At 44.8% G+C, this 21,081-nt stretch overlaps 1 protein-coding gene across 1 annotated transcript in view; it reads left to right on the top strand.

The window, feature by feature from the left end:
* Positions 1-10,987: 10,987 nt before the first annotated feature.
* Positions 10,988-21,081, top strand: part of skia (v-ski avian sarcoma viral oncogene homolog a) — an 84,718-nt gene continuing 74,624 nt past the window's right edge. Inside the window, exon 1 of the mRNA XM_042003442.1 lies at positions 10,988-12,464. Within this exon, the coding sequence (XP_041859376.1) occupies positions 11,559-12,464 (906 nt within the window). The 5' untranslated portion in view covers positions 10,988-11,558. The remainder of the gene's footprint in view (positions 12,465-21,081) is intronic.

Below are 21,081 nucleotides of genomic sequence, written 5' to 3'. Positions count from 1 at the left end.
ATAAGAAGCCAGTTATGATATAAAAGCAGAACTTATTCATCACGTGCACACAAGCGGTTCTATCTGCTTTTCCCCTCTTTGTAGCCTGTTAGACGTGGAGAGAAAACCTCCTTCAGCTCAACCAGGACAGAACAGAAGCTTCAGTCATCGGTCCTGAACCACACAGAGACGTTTGTTAAACTAGAATCAGTTTCTTTTCACCTTTCTGAAGAAGTAAAGAACCTCAGAGTTGTTTTTATTCTAAAATAATTTTTAATCTCACGTTAAAAATCTAAAGAAGACGGTGTTCTTCCATCTCAGGAATATTTCCAGAGCTACAGTTTCTCTCAGGCCAACACTGATCCTGTTACACCTGCAAAGCGCAGAGATGGAGCTCATATTACCCACATTTTAACATCTTTGTTTTGGTTTCCTGTGAGCCTCCAAATGGATTGTCAAATTCTTTCACAGGTTTTTAAAGCTCGTAAGGATTTTAGTCCTGAGAATGTATCTAGCTTGCTTTTGGTTTCTGCTCTCCCAGAGCCAGGTCTCTTCTTTATTCCTGGAGTGGGAATAAAACCGTATGGAGAGGCATCTTTTCTGTGGTCCTCGCCTGTGGATCGATCTTCCAGACGACCTGAGAGCAGCTGGGAATGTTGATATTTTAAAAAGGAAACTCCAGACCGACTTTTTAATTAAAGCATTTAACTGAAATCATTTGTGTTCATATTTGGTGTTTTACTTACTTGTTTCTCTCAAAGTCTCTTATGTTAAATCTGCTTTTTATTATTACTCTGTGATTGTGTTTTTACCAGTTTACAAAGTATTTACTTTTTCAACACATTCAGACTTTTCACATTTTTAATGAATTAGTTTTGAAGAGCCTTTTATTCCACTTTTGATGGTCTTTGTTTTATACTGATCTATCTTTCTATTCTACTAGTGTTTTATTATTTATTCTATTTTATTTTACTTATTTTATATTATTTTAATCTTTATTTATTATTCATCTTTATTTTTTATCTATTTTATTTCATTTAATTGTTCTGGTCAGTCTAACCTCTGTTATTTAAATTCCAGTGTTTTATTTTCCTAGTGCTGTTAGTGAGGGACAGCGCTGGTAAAGGACGTTACTTTATGTATTTGTGTGTTATTGCATGTATGCGTGGCTGTATGGCTGTGTGTGTGTGACTATATTTATTTATTACCTTATTTATTGTGGTCCTGGGGAATCTTAGGGAAAAGGTTTGGTTGTTTTTAATGTAAAGCACGTTGTCAGGCAATTTCTTTGTACGAAAAAGTTTGACTGATTGAAAATGCTGGTGTAAACTGGTTTAATTGATCAGCCTCGCTGCTGCAATGTTGATCACTGAAACTTCAGCCCAGGCAACACATTCAGACCTGAGCCCTGTAGCAATAAACCTGCTTTGTTCATCTTTTTACCACCCACGAACGTCGCTGACGTTCAAGTCACGTGATCAGTGGTGAAACGTGAGAAGGTCCATGAAGCTTTCTCTACCAGTCAAAAGTTTGAATCCAGTGGGAAAGTGTTCCCAAACTTTTGACTGGTAGTGTGGTTTTGGTGCAGTTCTGCTGCTCAGTCTCCTCACAAACGGCAGCGCAGCTTGTGGCTGACCACAGACGGACCTGATGGACCCTCAAGACCTGGTTCTGTTTGTATACTCATGTCACAAAGATTTAAGTAGACGCTGTAACCGTGAATTTGGCTTTACACATTCAATAATTATTTAAAATCTGCCACAACCTCAGCTGTCGACTGAGAAATATGATGAGTTTGGCTTACCTGTGACATGGATGTCCGTTTCCAGTCCTGGAGAGTCGCTGTCCAGCAGGTTTTAGAGGTTTCCCTGCTTCAACACACCTGAGTGTCGTTAGCAGCTTGTGCAGAACTCAGCAACAAGCTGCTTTTCCATTTGGGTCTAGTTATGGGAATCCACACTTCAGTTGATTTAATAACTGAATTATTTGATCTGTTTCTCTATAACCAACTGTGTTGGTACCATCGTCCATCCGATGGTAGTCTTTGTATGGTGTAATGACAGAACTGAGATCAAACACACAGTAAGCTGTTTCATTTTCATCTCTCCTTCCCCAAACCTTTTGTTGTGATTTGTCACCAGATTTTTTACCATAAAACCACAAGTCAATTTTAAAATGGGGGGACGTGATGCTGAAAAACAACAGAAATGTCTGAGATGTAAACACAGAAAAGGCTTTTAATACTCTGACAGTATTGTGTCGGTCTTACACAAGGATTTCTACTTAGTAAGGAGGTTACATCATACAAGAATGCTAACTGTTGTTCCCTCTGCTAGAACACACATAAAGTGGAAAGCTGAAGTCATAATATTGGTGGGACTTTCTGAGCCTTTTAAGCTTTTGGCCAGAAGAGATGGACCAACGGAGAGCGGCTGCAATTATGCAATGGAAAAAGACAAGGGAGATCTGGACTGAAAGGAAAGAAAGGAAAAGAGGAGAGCATTATTTACATTAATAGAAAACAGCACTTTGGGAAAACCTGCTATGAAATCCCTTGATTTTTTTCCTTCTTGTGCCCAATAAGATGAGTGTTGCAGAACTGTTGTTTAATTGTTTAAATTATGAAAACTTTTTTTTATTTCTACTTCAAACTCAGATGGGAAGAATCACAAAAGCAGAGCAGTGGGCCAAGCGTGTGGTCTGTAACGCTACTCTGGGAAAAACCAGCCCAGACGCTGGAAAGAAACACATGATGCTGTGTTGTCTGTGCTACCATGGTAACGAAGAAGATGCCTCAACGACAGCGTTAACTGTGCAGGTTTTCCAAAGCTGCAACACTAGTTATTTGTTTGGCGATGTGAGCATTAGTGAGATTCAGGTGTCCTGGCTGAATGAAGCTAATCAGGATCACTTATTGATGGAGGAGATTCTCTTCATCCGATGTTGGACGTGTTGCTAAAATGTGTTCCTTCCATAGTTTTCCACCCTTGGCAACAAGCTGAGCCTTACTGCTGCTTTCGGCTCCATGTGCAGACTCAAAGCAAAGCAGCCCGCTCTGTCTGATTTCACTGATGTCATTCTGGCTTTTCTGCATCATTTAAAGGAAGGAAGTTTTATATATAAGGGGGTTTTACCCTTTGGATTTTACCTTTGGGCCCAACCTTTCCAGTAAAAGTGGCCCTGGGCTGACAGTATTGGTTAAATTGATCTCACCCGTGGTTTCATTGGAATTCAATAACTAAACCAAACCCACTTAAACAAGCTAAAACCTTGTCGTATATACATGGCATGTAAAATGGGATTATGACAAAGACATTAATTTATCGTGTGTATGGGAACCTGCACATACACAAAATGAACTAGACTAAAAGTTCATGGAATAAAATCAGGCAGCAAAAAATGTAAAATTTAAAGTCACGCTTATTAACACAAAATCCAGAAATTATTAGAATTTACTACAGAAACAAAGGAAAGACAGTGATGAAATAAATACATTCAAAATAATAAAAAGTCCAAATTAGATAAACTGTAAATAAAATATCTTATTTAAATTAAAACATGTTTATTTGAATTGTTCATTTAGATAGACTTGTCTTAAAGTTTTTTAAGATTTGCCAGTGACACAACGTTTTCTGCGTCTGTAGCTCATTTTCTTTACTTCTTTTTTCCAGGAAAACTTTCACCAGCTTTCCCACCAGTGTTGAAAGTTTGGTTTCTAAATTTAGCTTTAGTTTTGAAGTGCTGGACAGCGTTAGCTCACACGCTCCGTCTCATTACCGTTTATAAAAGCATACTCCATCAATTGTCTTGTACTTGTGCAAAGGTTTTGCATTTTGGGGAATGTTGGAACCGCGTTTGTCTTCAGTTTTTGACTTTAAACACTTTTCCATAACTAAACTTGCTACAGGCTAGCAGCTAGCTGAATGGAGCTTGTTAAATGACTGACTCATTACTGCCACCAGGTGATGGGAAGCTGCATTGCAACAGAGCGTCTCATGGATCAGTGGTTCTCAACCTGGGGTCCCGCACACTCCAAGGGGCCCGAGCGAGTTTCACTGCCTGTGTGATCAATAACACTAAAGAACTAAGGTCATGTCCCCATGAGACAAGTTGTGGTGTGTCTGCTTTTTTGTTTTGTTTTTATCATTTGCACATTTCACTGAAACTTTGGGAGCCTGAAGCAGGCTCCTCTTTCCACCGCCAACACCCTCACAAATACACACCTGTTAACAAACTCTGTTCATTCCCGACCCGACCAAACCCGACCAAACCCGACCCGACCAAACCCGACCCGACCCACGCCTGCTGGTGGAAACAAGGCTTTAGAATGAAAGAGTCATGGCCAACCAGCCACTACATCGGTGAGCAACACGTTTGCATCACATATGTGAGCTGTGGAGTAGAGACGAGCGGTGAATTTACTGTTTGTGAGTTAGAATTTAATTAAAATGATCTTTTATGGCAGTTTTATGCAGTGCCATTGTATCATGAGATTAAAGGGAAATGAAGGCACATACAGCACCTGAGCTCTGCAGAGCCATGGACCGGTGTGACATCCACACAACACCAGAACCCACTCAGATTTTTGAAGCACCAGTAAAAACTTTGTTTCCAGACTCCCGCTGATGAAAACCTAAAATGCAGGCTTGAAATGATCAGAATCTGTTTGCTGGGACAAAGCACCTGCTCCGTTTCTTTCACCAGCGTGGACAGCAGCATTGTTTGTTTGCTGCACCGTGAGCCATCCAATCAGCAGCTGTTTTATTTGCTGCTTTTTGTGGTTGTTGAAAGAACATTCTGTCCCTATGTGAGATTTCTCTGATTGTATCAACTGTGTATGATAGTTTAAAGAAAATTGCCCAAATGTGCTTGAACATGAAGCTGAGAAAACATTTTGCCAGTTATTTCTTCAAACTAAGAGCCTCACATGCTCACCTGCCTCCATGATTTGCAAGGTTCCTCCAGAACCACCTGTTGGCTCATTCAAGCTGCCTTTTATTTTTCCCTTCATGAGCACAATGTCTCTTCTGAGACATGGTGGTTCGAAGGCCTTCCTTGGCTGCCTGCAGAATGTGAAGTGCTCAATGTAAAAAGAAAAAGGGGCAAATAAAGAAATGTGTTGCTAAATGACTGGACTCAGATCCCTGGATTAATAGTTTCATAATCAATGGCCGTGGATGAGGGAGCGTGTGCATCTGCAGCAGCTGCAGCAGTCTGTGAGCTTTGGTTTAGTTTTGGTTTGTTTCTCTTTCAAGTCTTGCAGTTTTTATTTCTGGTTTTCAGTTGAAGATTCTTGAGTTCAGGTTGGATTTCTGTGTTATGATTTATACTCACTGGCCACTCTATCAGGACCACTTTCTAGTACCGGGTCGGACCCCTCTTTAATTCTTCTTGTGATAGATGGAAGCAGAGCTTTGTGACATGGTGCATTATCCTGCTGGAAGTAGCATCAGAAGATGCTCCACTGTGGTCATAAAGGGATGGGCATGGTCAGCAACAATACTCAGGTAGGCTGTGCTGGTTAAACCAGGCCACGTTGGTACTAAGGGGGCCAAAGTGGACCAAGAAAATCTCCCCCCACCATGACACCAGCAGCAGCCTGAAGCGTTGATCCAAGGCAGGATGGATCCATGTTTTCATGATGTTTCCAGCAGATTCTGAGCCGAGCATCTGAATGTGGAGCTGAAATGGAGACTCATCAGACCAGCAACGTTTCTCCATCTTCTATTGTCCAGTGTTGGTGAGTGTGTGTGAATTGTAGCCTCAGTTTCCTGTTCTTAGCTGGCAGGAGACACCCGGTGTGTCTTCTGCTGCATCCTGGTCCAGACAACTGCTGCTCTGGATATTTTCTCTTCTTCAGACCATCTCTGGAAACCCTGGAGATGGTTGTGAGTGAAAATCCCAGTAAATGCTCAGACCAACAACAATGGGACAGCAACCTCTTTAGCTGCTTTTGTAATTTTCTACTGAATAAATGTGAAAACTGACCATGTGTTTGGAGGAGTGAGCGTACCCTTATTTATTCAGTGCAGTGTTAATGGTGAGAGCAAGGGAGGTGAAGAGCATGAGTCATGGTCATCACATTCCTCAGAACCCATGTGTTCACTACGAGGAGTCGATTGTGTGCATCAATTTCTGCTGGACTCCAGAAAAGCACAACAATTTAGAATGCACAAGGAGAAAGACCAATAAAGGAAATGTTAATCGTGAGCTTAAATGAGGAAAATGAACAGGAGGACGAGCTCTGCATGTACTACTCCACACAATCTAACAGTTTTAACCTTGACAGGTTGAGATGGCTGAACCATCAACCATCAACCACTCCCCCTTCCTCCCCTCCCTTCACCTCCCTCCCTCCTCCCTCCCAACCACCCCTTGCTTCTACCTACATACCCACAAACACTTGTTCTCACATGCCCACATCACATTAAACCCTCCCACCATTACCCTAAGGGAAATCCCCCAGCACCCCCATCAGTGCAGTTAACCTGGACACAGGCTAATGGTGCAACCGCCTCCCTCTGCCCTCCCCCGGTGGCGCTCAGGAAACAGGGGTGTGAGAGGACTCCATTGCACTCACCCCCCAACTCATGACTATTTTTGAAGTGTGTGTTGTTTGCAGTTAAAATTGCAATTAAAATTAAAATCCTTGCCCACTCCTACTCATAGCACACACACCCACACATACACACACAAACCTCTCAGTCTCACCACTACACACAACCCAGCACCTCCCCCGACAGTCACCCCCCGGCCATACCCTGGATCCTGGGGCTGCAACCCGACACCAGGACATGCACCAACCCACCCTGGCCCAGACCCCCCAGTATCAACCAACCCCTCCACCCCCAAGAGATGCAGCAACCCCCGGGCACCAGAGCCCAGATCCCCGGACTACCTGCCCCAAAACAGCTGGCCACCCAGCCCAAGGCCGACTCCCACCAACCCAGGCCACGCCCCACCGACACAAGACGTCGCCAACCGCAGAGCCCCCCACAGCCAGGATACAGAGCCGTCCCCACGGCAGAGCAGCCCACATCCCCACCGTGGGAAATCAGTAGGGACTCGTAACCATCAAGGACCCCCAGACAACATCCAACCCCCAAAATGATGAGGTCACAATCCTCCACCTACATCAGGGGTGCCCAAAGTCGGTCCTCGAAGGGCCGCTGTCCTGCAGATTTTCCAATGTTTCCTGCTTCATCACATCTGACTCAAATGAAATAGATCCAACAGCCTGTTCGGTTTTGCACAATGACTCATCAATTTGAGTCAAAAACCTGCAGGATTGTGGCCCTTGAGGACTGGATTTGGGCACCCCTGACCTACATTAAACAATGGATCTAATCACAGGGGACCAGAGGGAATGAAATTCAGCTAACTGATTCTTTGAGGAGGCAGACATTGTCTCAGTAATGATGTGGTCTTGTAAGAGGTTCATAAACTGCTGAATAGACAGATTATTTTTGTTTTTTACAATTCAAAAGGCCAGTTTTCTTTGTGATGCATAAGACCGCAAGGATCATGTGTGCAGAGCTAATTACCACGTTAATTTTACCCAAGTCACCTAGAAGGCACAGTGTGGGTTTTGCCGGAATATCACATTTAAGCCATGCTAACATGTCTTCACAAACCTGAAGAAAGAACCTGCGGACAGGTGTGCAGGACCACAAGGCATAAAGATATAAAGTCCGGGTTCATGCTGTCTCCAGTTGGTTGTTTTTTCAGTTCTGGTTTTTCTGTTAATGATACTCACAAGACCATCATCACTAGATTCTAGATCGGTTGTGTGTTGATCTGTGTTGAGATTATCGGAGTCACCACAAACAGTGGGATCAACACTGTTAAATGCCTGATTTTTGTGTTACTGTCTCTTACCGCTTGATGTACACACAGAAAGAAAGTGTAGTGCTGCCGGCTCACGGCCATGAAACAGCTCAGTGCTGAATGAACTTATCTTCTACTGACCTGATGAGATTCTGCTTTTATTTACATTCAGCCAGAGTCCCAACGTTTGTGGATCTGAGGTTATAAAATTAATTGAATATCAAATGTGTGCTTGCTACATGTTGTGGATGTCTGACTTTGTATCTGTTCAGATCATCTCTATAACAAGTCAGGAGGCCATAGTTCATGATGAATAAACAAACAAACAAACAAATAAATAAATGACCAGGAAATGTATCTTACAAAAAGGTGTTTTTTGAAGATGAAGAAGGTGGGTTATTTCAAGTACATCTGAGAGGCAATATGAGATAAATAAAGAAGCATCATCCAGTAGAACCCACGGATGAAAGAAAGAGAGCTGGAAATGAGCATAATAGGTCCCATTAGGTACTCATTAGGAAACTACATGATAGAACCTGTTGTAGGAGCTCCAGCTTTGAGAATAAAATGTCAGCATTAACACAGTCTTCTACTGCTGGCAAGAGAGCTGTTCTGAGAATGAACGAAAAAATTTCTCTTTACTTTTCATTTATTTTCTGCATTTCCAAAGCTTCAGGGTCTTCCAGACCTCAGTTAAAGGAGGGCAAGGCTGGACCACCAGTATCTGACCTGGAGATCTAGCTTTGCTGAACATCATTTAAATTGGGATTTAAAATCAGCCATGTGTTTCTCATCCTCCATGAGGCTCTGGGGAGGATCCATCCCTTCACTGGACCCGTCAAGGTCTGGGTTCTGGGGAGAATCCATCTCTCTATCAGACCTGTTTCCACTGATCTTCAGTCCAGTTCTTGTGACATACCTCAGCATTTTCTTCCTGTTTCCATTCCTTAAGAACAACTTCTTGACAGCTACATTTCCATGGAGACCATTTCTGATGAGGCTTCAGCCAACAGTAGCTGGATCAGCTGAAGGTCCAGATGCATCTCTTAGATCCTGGTCCAGGTCTTTGCTGGATTTCAGATCCTGATCCTCTGCTGTAGACGGTTTTTAGTCCTGACTCTTCTTTTTCTGTCCTCCACGTGTCCAGTTTTTCTGACAAGCCCTGCAGAGGGACTCTGCTTGAAAGAGAAATACAGAGGAATGAGGTCTGGACCTGGGTTTTCGTGTCTCACTGAGCCATTTCCTTCATTTACAAACACAATTCTGCAGGAAATTTTTCAGCAATCAGCAGATTTTTATCTGTTCAGTTAAGATAAATCACTCAATAGCTCTTTAATAAAAACTACTTTACTGTGTTTCCAAGAAATCAATATATTCCAACTAGAAATTAAGTTTAAAAAATCCCGTATTGGAGGTGACTTTACATCAGGAGGCATGAAACCTTCTCAGCACCGGCTGCTTTCTTACTGATTCTTATTCATTTTGAATATGCAACTTTTCCATATGTGTATTTACATCTTCCGGCTCAGATCTGTCCCTCAGCCTGTCTGCTGACCTGCAGAGGAGGACGGCTCCAGGTCATTGACCCCCTCTGCTGCAGTTACAGCACACTTAAGGTAGGGGGCGCTACAGGAATGGCAAACTACTCCATCAGTCCTGGAGTTGAACTTGCTCTGGACACATGACCCTCAGGTTTAGTAATCAAGAATTTATTTCCTCCTCTTTGCTCTTACTTCTTTATTACTGATAATAAACTAGTGATACATAAAATTTTAACCCTTTTTATTTTTCTTACTTATAATATTCACAGATTTGAAAGATTACAGCTTCTATGGGTACAATATAATCAGTTTTAATATCTATCTCTTACTAATAGCTGTCCGATGGGGAATGATGTAATTTCATTAACACCAATGTTTCACACCGTCGCCATCACATGAAACTTGTTTATTCGCAACTTCTTGCCAAACATTTTTAACACGCTGAGCAGAAGGAAAACATATAAACCGCAGTCAGACGTGCAATTTTGCGCTTCCTCTTCCAAAGCTAAATCTGTCTTGTCTCGCAAAACACCACCCATCCTCTTTCAACTTTCTTTTTTTCTCTGCACAGCCGTGAACTGACTGATTCACATAAAAGCTCTGTCCAGACACGTTCAAAGACCCTGGGAAAAGTAGGGCATCTGAGCTCTGGACAGTGGAAACCATATTCTCTGATTCAGCCGGCGAATGACCACAAATCTGGCTCTCAAACACAGCTGCACACTAATCTGGAATATATAGCAGGAGTGGGGAAACCAAACTACATCTGCTATTCAAATTTAACAGCAGCGGTTAAACATAACACGGTTTTTCTTTCTAAAAGTTGGTGGAAGTTCTCAGTTCAGTGTGAATTAAGTCCATTTGTTTCGCAAACAGTTGTTTGAGTTGTTAACAACTTTATACACCACATGAAAGTTATAGTAGGCTACTTAATAACTCTGTGGGTCTGTGCAATTTTTAGAAACCATCTCTTGATATTTCACCCCATTTAGAGAGCTCAAATTAACCAGTTAGCTGTTCCACATTCTCTGTCTTATTTGAGAAAGTGACAGCTGAAACCGTAACTGTAGTAATAAAAACTTAAACACACTTTCAACACTTTTGATCAGTTAGTTGAGTGAATAATCCATAAACATTACTTGATAATTATTCCGAACATCGTCTTATTTATAAAACTAAACATTACGTTCTGGACATGAATCCAGTTATAAAGTCATGAAGCTTTGTTTCACCTCTCATAATAGTTTTTATGGCTTCATTAGTTTGGATTAGGAGATGATGAAAATGGAGGTCATCACTCAAACTCACCTTAATGTTATTTTTGATAAAACCGTCAAAGCCGTACACTCTACTTCCGGTGAACTCAAAGTACTGATAGTACCTGACTGTCTTTAAACGCAGCTCAGTGGATGATAATCTATTGTTTTATCATTTTTTTAGAAAGGAGCGAAAAGTCAAGAACTTTTCCCCACATGACTTGAACGCAGCAAGTCTTCCCTTTGCTCTCTTCACTCTCTGCAGGGCAGAGCGCGTGCGCGTGTGTGCGCATGTGTGTGTGTGTTGGGGAGGAGAGAGGGGGTGACGGCTTGTTCCTGGAAGAGCCCAGCCTGCCTGCAGAGTCACTCACATTCCTGGCCGGGATTCAATGACTGAGCCAGACACACAAACACTGAGGGGGGAGGGCGCGTGAGAGAGACCTAGACGGAGCGCGAGGCAGAGAGAGAGGGAGGGAGCGCGCGCAGGCTGCCTGGCTCTCAGACTTCTCATCTCCGTACAGTCAGAGTGAACTGCGGGGGCAGACGGGCTGGATCGCTGCGGTCCTCGACAGCAGAAACAAGCTGAAATCAGGATTCTTCTCGAGCCGTTTTCACTCGCGACTCCCGCTTTTCTTCCATTTTTATCTCCTACTTTGTTTTGAAAGTCGTAAAACGGAACTTTTGTCTTCTCTGGAGTTTGGAAAGCCGTCTTCTCGGACATGGACAGTCTGCGACCTGCCACAGGGAGCGACTGGCCGGGCTTCACTCACTAGGCGAAGGAGGAAAACTGGAAACTCGCATCTGGGACTTTTCTTTTCCCTTTTTTTACAACTGGATGTTTGATGAAGCGCTTCGCATTTTCACTCAGTTCTGGGACACCGTGGATTTACCAGGTTGATAGCTGTGATTCCCAGTCGACAACAAGGATTTACGCTTCCAAAGTTGCAGGAAAAACATGGAGACTGTAAGTCGGCAGAGCTTCCAGCCTCATCCGGGACTGCAACAAACTCTCAAGCAGTTTCACCTCAGCTCTATGAGCTCTCTGGGGGGGCCGGCGGCTTTCTCTGCCCGGTGGCAACATGAGCTCCTCTTCAAGAAGGACGGCAAGGAGCCCGAGCCGGTTCTGCAGCATCTGCCGCCGCCCGTGATGCCCGGCCCGCTCTTCATCCCCTCGGACCGCTCCACGGAGAGATGCGAGACGGTGCTGGAAAGTGAGACCATCTCGTGCTTCGTGGTCGGCGGAGAGAAGCGGCTGTGCCTTCCGCAGATCCTCAACACGGTGCTCCGGGACTTCACCCTCCAGCAGATCAACTCTGTGTGCGACCAGCTGCACATCTACTGCTCCCGGTGCACGGCGGACCAGCTGGAGATCCTCAAAGTCATGGGGATCCTGCCCTTTTCTGCGCCGTCCTGCGGCCTCATCACCAAGACCGACGCGGAGCGGCTCTGCAACGCCCTGATATACGGAGGCGCCTACCCGCCGCGCTGCAAGAAGGACCTGAGCGGTGGGTCGCTGGAGCTGCAGCTCACCGACAGGAGCTTTAAAGTCTACCACGAGTGCTTCGGCAAGTGCAAGGGCTTGTTCGTGCCGGAGCTGTACAGCAGCCCCAACGCAGCGTGCATCCAGTGCATGGACTGCAGACTCATGTACCCGACCCACAAGTTCGTGGTGCACAGTCACAAGGCGCAGGAGAACAGGACTTGCCACTGGGGCTTCGACTCGGCAAACTGGAGGGCGTACATCCTCCTCGGCCAGGATTACACGGGGAAGGAGGAGAAAGCCCGTCTGGAGCAGCTCCTGGACGAGATCAAAGAGAAATTTGACTTCGCCAACAAGTACAAAAGGAAAGCGTCATCCAGGGTGAGTTGCTGATGTTCCTGCAGACATTTTTTACTTTTCATCACAGTTAAACTGCCTAAAATTCAACTTGTAGCAGAAGATTTTAGTGTCCTGTGTGGCATGGTCCTCCTCCTCTTCCTCCCAGCTTGAGGATGCTCCCAGTCTTTGGTCATCATTGTCATAGTGGTACTAATTGGGCCTCATCCAGTAGTAACAACAAAACGCCTCTGGTGGTCATAAAGCCATTATTTGCCCCATGAAGCACCTCTTAGGCTCCCATTTATTGGCCGGTACAGTAAATACAATCATCCACCGACAAAAGGCTCAGTGGAAAAGTGTAAACAACTTTTAAGTGGGGCAGTAAACCTCTTTTTTCTCATCAGTGGCTGTTTGTTCACACTGAAGAGTGGATCAGTGTGGGAATTGTTGTTATTTAGCCAGTTTCTGCTGTGGGGTATCATGTGTCATATTAAATAATGCTCGTCTGGCTGTCACGAGTCTGACTTCCTGTGGCTTTAATCGGTGCTGCTATCAGAGTCCGAGGCTTCTCTGCTTTTCCTCTTTCTGCCTCCACACCATCAGATCGGAATAAACCCAATGCATGCAGGTTCTTGTGGTTTGCAGGAATTCCCACCAAAGTGATGCAGTGCTGTAAATGTGTATGAAGGGATTATAATCTGTGCTTTGGTGTGTGAGGAGGGTAAAGAATCCCACCCCCACACACCACCCTAGGAGAAAAAAAAAGGCTAGTGTGGCCATTTGCACCAACTGTTACACATCAATGGAGCTGATGAAGCAGGGTTTAGAAGTATTGTGGTGGAAACATAATATGATCCCAACAAAGGGGAGCATTCACTAAACATCAGACCAGCCCCCCCCCCCCCCCATCTCCACCTCTGACACCCTCACCCTCTTCTGAGGGCAGCAGACTTGTTGATGAGGCTCAGAAAGCAGCAGCAGAAGTGTTTACAAGCAGCTTCCCTCCACTCCTCCATGGAGGTTTCTTTCAGAAGAACCCGCCACAGAAAGAGAGACCAGGGAGACCTTTGAAACCACCAAGAGTGCCAGAGTCCTGCCATGCATGGTGAATACCCACTACTGGCACACACTTTCATTCAGACTCGAGTGGGCACACCTCAAGGACCTCCACTTTCAGAAGCCTCTTCTCTGTTAATAAGTGCCGACTGGGCACCCGAGTGTTAAGCCCAAGACTTTTTCTCCCCTCAAGCAGCCCTGTTTCAGGAATCACTAATAATGAGGAAAAACACCCTGCATGGGTGGGAACCTGATGAATATGGCTAAACTTAGGATGATGGAGGTCCCTTTTGTCACAATATTTGAATGCAGAGGGTGGAGGCAGGCGACATCCAAAATATAAATATAACCATGTCACAGATTATATTAATTCCTTGGTCACACAAGACGTCACATGATAAGATGCACAGTGAAATAAAGCACAAACACACACACACACACACACACACACACACACACACACATTATATATATATAAATTAAGCACTCCTGTTGAAGGGTGTATATCATGGCTGGGGTACTTATTTCAACACCACACCAGCCTGTGGTAATGCTGCTTCTCTTTGGTCAGAATAAGAACAATACGTATTTTCACGCCAGTCCTAAATAAGTCACAAAAAGTCGTTGGATTTGTTGCTACTCATTTTTTTGAAAAGGAAATGTATCACAACATTGCATTTTCTACTGGTATCATCGTGAATGATATTGCTCACCCCTACCAGGTGGCATCTGGACAGATGAGAAAGGCATCACTGCGCGGTGCAGGAAGCGGGCAGCTCTGTGAATATTAATCAGGCTGTTACTGAAGCATGAGCAGCAGTCTCACATACAGACAGACACAGGAAGTGATATTGCCACACTTCCCTTCTTGCAGACATATTTTGAAAGCTCCACTCTTGCTTAGTGAATCACAGAGCATTTGAGTGAGAACATGTCTTGACTTTTGAGTGTGAGTTTTGTTCTTTTGTTATCTTGGAGGATGCAAGCAGCTGTAAACAGCAGAGTAAACGCAGCCGGTGATTCAATTGTTGAAATGAGTGTGTGTGCTGGGTGTGGAACACATGCCAGGCCCTGGTTGTAAGTCTTTTGGTTTCTGGCTGGTGAACATGTGGGTGGCACACATAATCAGTGGCTTTCCACATCAGGATGTTTAGATAAGAATTGTGGCTGCAGATTTGGTTTGTTGCTAACTTTGTAATTCAGCCTCAAGATGAGGCGATTTCTACATTGTCTGTCTGTTTAAAGTAGATATGAGAGCAGAGATGCAGGGTGGAGGCAGGGGGAAGCAGGGTGGAGGCAGGGGGTGCAGGGTGGAGGCAGGGGGAAGCAGTGGGGTTCAAGGTTGAAGCAGGGTGGAGGCAGGGGGAAGCAGGGTGGAGGGGGTGCTAAGCTTGTGCTTGGTTCAGCACCAGCTAGTTTACATCAGAATTTTTCTTTTGATTTAGTGGCTTTCTGAAAGGATCCAGCAGAGGCGGGTTGGATGAGTGGATGGATGGATGGATGGATGGATAGATGGATGATGGATGGATGAATGGATGGATGGATGGATAGATGGATGATGGATGGATGGATGGATGGATAGATGGATGATGGATGGATGGATGGATGGATGATGGGTGGATGGATGGATGGATGGATAGATGGATGATGGATGGATGATGGATGGATGGATGGATGGATGGATAGATGGATGATGGATGGATGGATGGATGGATAGATGGATGGATAGATGGATGATGGGTGGATGATGGATGGATGGATGGATGATGGATGGATGATGGATGGATGGATGGATGGATGATGGATGGATGATGGATGGATGATGGATGGATGGATGGATGGATGGATGGATGGATGATGGATGGATGGATGGATGGATGGATGGATGGATGATGGGTGGATGAATGGATGGATGGATAGATGGATGATGGATGGATGATGGATGGATGGATGGATGGATGGATGGATAGATGGATGATGGATGGATGATGGATGGATGGATGGATGGATAGATGGATGATGGATGGATGATGGATGGATGGATGGATAGATGGATGGATGGATGGATGATGGATGGATAGATGGATGATGGATGGATGGATGGTGGATGGATAGATTGATGATGGATGGATGGATGGATGATGGGTGGATGGATGGATAGATGGATGATGGATGGATGAATGGATGGATGGATGGATGGATAGATGGATGATGGATGGATGGATGGATGGATGGATAGATGGATGATGGATGGATGGATGGATGGATAGATGGATGGATAGATGGATGATGGGTGGATGATGGATGGATGGATGGATGATGGATGGATGATGGATGGATGGATGGATGGATGATGGATGGATGATGGATGGATGGATGGATGGATGGATGGATGGATGATGGATGGATGGATGGATGGATGGATGGATGGATGGATGGATGGATGATGGGTGGATGAATGGATGGATGGATAGATGGATGATGGATGGATGATGGATGGATGGATGGATGGATGGATGGATAGATGGATGATGGATGGATGATGGATGGATGGATGGATGGATAGATGGATGATGGATGGATGATGGATGGATGGATGGATAGATGGATGGATGGATGGATGATGGATGGATAGATGGATGATGGATGGATGGATGGTGGATGGATAGATTGATGATGGATGGATGGATGGATGATGGGTGGATGGATGGATAGATGGATGATGGATGGATGAATGGATGGATGGATGGATGGATAGATGGATGATGGATGGATGGATGGATAGGTGGATGATTCCTTTGCATCTGGTCAAATGTTTGGCATCCCATTAAATACATCCACAAATTTTCTTCCGTTTCAGATTATCCGGTGTTTCAGCCCTCGGTGATAGAAGCGCGCCTGACCCATGTCACGTCCAAATGGGCTCGTCTGGGTGGTTTTTGACAGGTGCTGATCTTGTGATAGCAACACATTGTTGATATATTATACAGCTCTGTTGTTGATGCAAGTGACTCATCAAGGTATGGAGTATGTGCAGCAGTTTCAGTGGACAGATGCGTTCCCATGCACATAAAACCCATGAAGCTTGTAGCTGTGATTGCAAACTATCATATCTGATCTTTACTGCATCTGAACGGAGCGGTGTGGTTGGTAATGTAAACGGGCTCAGATGGCTTTACAGATTACAGCTCATGCATTAGAGGCGCCCGGTCTCTGCTTACATTCCTAACCTGCCACTCCCTGTGAGTGCTGAGGTTTTACATGTCTGCCATATGAAGACACTCCTGATGGGCTTGGAAGGTGCATGTCTCTATGCATGCATGTCTGTACAGTCAAGCCTGACTTTAAAGGAAACTTTGAGGGAAGTCATATTTCCTCCTTATGCAATGGTTCGTTTTCTTTCTGAGGTGGGGAAAAGTGTTTTTCTTTCAGTTAAACATGGATAAAAAGTCCAGTGAGAAGAATAATTCTGGGCTGGAGCCATTTTGTGTTTATGCTCTGCATATGCTGCGTTGCTGTGCTGACACCCAGCTCATTCCTGCAGGCGGCTGCCATGTGTTGTCCTGTTGTAGAAAACTACAGAGCATTTCTGCTGAAGATAGAACCTTTAGTCCCTACACATAGATGCTGTTTGGGGGGTTGTCACATTTTGTTCCACAGTGCTGTGGTGAAAAACTTCCCCTTTTACTTCCACAACCACTCCCCCCCTTAAAGCCCCTGCTGCTGCTTGGGATTTCTGGCCTCCAGCTGAAGGGGCTGCTTGTTTGAGGAGGGGAGGTGGAGCTGTGCTGGTTGGGGCTCAGAGGAAGTGAACTCCCAGAGGAGATATAGGGCCATGTCCTGTTTCGTATGCAAGGCGCAGCACTGGCTAAGCCCTGTGACTGTCAACCATGTCCACACGGTGGACAGGACAACAGCTGGTAGCTGTGCATTTCAGTGGCTGCTTCAGGAATATTTCCACTCGCTCTTTAAGGCTGTCTGGCAAAACGTGACCATTGCAAAAGTCTGCAGCAGAGCCTGGTTTTGTTCTGGCTGCGTGGGTTTTAGAGAGGAGTGTTTTTAGTCGATTCCTTGCTGTTTTCTGTTTTCATGCTGCTCCTCTTTACCCATCAAATGCAGAACTTTGTCCTGGATCTGGAGTTGCGTTGCCTTAGTGTGCTGCCAGTCTGGGTTTGTAGCGGCAGCATGACTGAGGGATCAATGCTGTATTGACATTCACGAGTCTTTATGTTAAGCGTGATTGAAAACTCCATCCCTGTTTGAGCTCAGAGTGACACACTGACACAGAAAGCCTCTCCATCAACCACCCGCAGCCGCTTGGCTCTGAAATCCATTCATTCCTTGTTGAGCTGAAGGAATAGCATGCATTCCAAGGAAAGGTGCGTTGTTCACCTTTTATCCGGCCACCAGGCTGTCAGATAGCTTCCACAGATCATTGCTGAGCAGTCAGATGTTAGCGGATGTTCCTGCAACACATCGAAACCTGAGATTCTTATTTGCTCTTCACCTCCAACTTCTAACGTACTTTGCCAACAGAGCTTTGCTGTTTTCCGGACCTTCATTCGGTAACATGAAATCTGTCCACACACTTTGTACCAGAGACCTCGCAACAGCGAAACTTTCTCTGTTGTTTTTTCTTGGCGGGTGACAAACACCTTGTGGTGGTAAAGCCCTCCCCCACAGTTTCAAAGAAATCCTGGAGGAACCCGTGTCATGGCTACAGGCTTCAACAGCCAATGAGACGCCATGTTGCTTAAAGTGCACGCCTCTTTTCTGTCCAGTGAAAGTCCAGCTCTTCTTTACTTTAAACATTTAGAAAAGTTGTGTGCTAGCTTTCAAAAGATATAAAATTCCAGCCCTTTAGTCCACGTGGTTTGAGAACAGCTCTTATCTAACGCTTGGCATGTCATGAGTAGGAACATTTGAGCAGAATGGGATGTGGTTCATCATCTGGACCTTTAGTTAAATTTGTGTAATCACAGTTTTCATAATTACTTTCCACACATGCTGCTATTTTTTTTCCAAATCCCTTTCAACTTTCTTCCTCTATGTCAGAAACTAGCTGCTAAAATAAATTAATTTTCCTTTTTTTTCTCCCATTGTGGAAAAATCAAACCTCAGAGAGGAGGAACTCTGCTCAGGCTTCGCGGTGAAAACTTTGAGGAACAATTGCTACATGAGATGAATATTCTGTGCAGCGGTTTTGATGTGCCTTTTAACGTCTGTCTCGGTCTGTGTTTCCACCGCGACCGCTGACAGGAAAGAGAGAGAGAGAGAGAGAGAGAGTCACAGGTTACTGTTGTGTTTGTCTGGAAAATCTTTCAGAAGGCTGCCGTAGAAGTAGCAGCGGAAAATGAATTAAGAACGGATTCTTTTCTTTCTGTCTTCCTGCAGAAAATCTTTATTTCATAAGCCTTTAAAGTTGTAAGAACAGAAGGGGATTTCCTCAGCCATTCTAGATAACGCTCGAGCGATTAAAAACATCGGTGTGAGTTTCTTTGGATGCTTATATTACAGGTCAAATCACACCAGCGTTGGTCAGATTGTCTTACATTAAATTTCCACACCAGACCAGTGGTTAAGTTTCAATAAACTCACTGGATTTATGATTAGAATAAGTTTTTCTTGCTAATTCTTTGACATTAAAGTTGTTAGTTGTTTTGTTGTAAAGGACAACGTGTTTGCGATGTTCCAGGCCAGATAATATGTGCTAACCCCGGCTACATTGTGAGCCAAAATTTTCTCTTTTAGGGAGTAAAATATCTGTCAGAGAGAAAATTTGTGATTTAGCAGCAAATTATTGTGTAAAAAGGTTTTTTAAAGCATTTAATGTGACTTGGTGAACCCTGAAGAACAATCGGAAAGCCCTAACAGCTATCTAGAACAAACAGCAGAGGTCTGATTAAAGAGGAGTGAGTGGCTGAGGAGATCAAGAAAAGAAGTTCAAGCCCTCACTGTCGGCCCTGCTGAGCTCCCTTCCCCCGCTCCCCCCGGCTTCTCCTGCCTCTGCTTCCATCAGAGGCTTCATCATGTGATAAATGGATGGAGCGGACCTCCGAGCGCTTTATGGAGCCCAGGCAGGGATGGTTGCATTAATACACTAGCACCTGGGACCACCAGCACTGAGTCAGTCTGAGAGCGTCGGGGGGAGAAGACTCTCAGTATCTACCCCCCATCCATTCAGAATAGAAAGAGCCACCAATAAGTGACCCACATTGCTGTTTTTGTATCCGACCATGCATGTAGGGTGTCTGGGAAAGTAGTGCATGCATAACTTAGGAGTATATCCGTCTGAAGCACCGGGAGCCTGAGAGAGAAAGTATTTTCCTGTCACGCTTTGCAACCCTTGGCAGACAGAAGCACACCCGGCTCGCTGTGGCTCTTCTCAGTCTTCACCAGGAGCGCGTGAGGAAGGACCCCCGCGCCCTCCTCCAGGTGCTACATGGAAAAGCAGCCCCTCTGGCTTAGCATGCAAACAACACTGTCCGTTTTTGTGGCCATTCAATATTAATGTTAGGTTACCGTTGGCGGCGAGGTCCGGCGTGTTTATTTAATGAGGGGGTCTTTGAAACATTCATCAACACACATGGCACTGTAAGACCCAGCTTACAGCCATAACAACACATTCCCAAGCTTACAGGAGTGGGGTTGGCTGAAAGGCTGCTTTTAACCCTTAAAACTCCACCAGATCCCCCCCGAGCACCATCACCAGCGTCTCAGGAGCGGTAGTGCATAGCTCTGCGGGGTAAACTGTGATGGATAGCTACCCTTTAGGTGATCTACGGAAGTTTTCCAGGCATTTCTGATGCACGGTGGTGCCTTAAAGCAGCTGAGTTAGAGCTGGTTTTGTGAGGATAGCAGGTAAATAGTAGCATAAATATATCTATTGATACATTAATTTTACATACTTTTAGTCTCAAACATCATGTCTGCATGCTGACTGGGATTAAAAGCTTCAGACTGGTTTATATATAAAAACAAACTAACAGGTAGAGCTTAAGTAGCAGAAATGGCTGGAGTTTTAAGGGTTAAACAGGGTGCAGACTCTACATACCTGGCGTGGGACCTCTGCAGCCCTACCCTTTAAGCTTACGCTGATATTGATGTGGAAATCTCAGTCTGACTTTGCAGTAAAACCACATTCTGTTGGATTAACGGCAGAGTTTAACACACCAACCATGATGGTGTTGAAGGGCTTTTAGTTATAAAATCAACACGTTACTGGAAACCACAACTACTGAGTTGTTGTGCTGAATGAGGTGGCCTCATGCCCAGCATCCATTCTGTGTTTGTTTGTGAGGATCAAGCTTCTCCTCATAAAACCCGTTTCCATCATTGTTTCCTCCAGCTCTAATAGGGAAAGATGTAGTTACATAATCTGTTTCAGAGCCTGGAAATGCTACCGGGGCAGTTTACCTTGTGAGGCTGAAGGGTCCTCAGCACATGAGCCCCCCCAACCCCCCATGTGGTTGCAAGAGCAGCCAGCAGCACATGACCTTTAACTCCTCAAATAAAGATGTGACCCACCTCACCCCTCTCGCCTCTTGAAGTGGTGTTGGCCAATCGTGAGCGGCACAGAAACTCCCATGGGGCAGATGGCTGT

Source organism: Melanotaenia boesemani, chromosome 13, assembly GCF_017639745.1.
Source record: "Melanotaenia boesemani isolate fMelBoe1 chromosome 13, fMelBoe1.pri, whole genome shotgun sequence".
In the NCBI taxonomy this organism is placed as follows: Eukaryota; Metazoa; Chordata; class Actinopteri; order Atheriniformes; family Melanotaeniidae; genus Melanotaenia; species Melanotaenia boesemani.
Note: the sequence above shows the minus strand (reverse complement) of the source record. Positions and strands in the feature narration are given on the sequence as shown.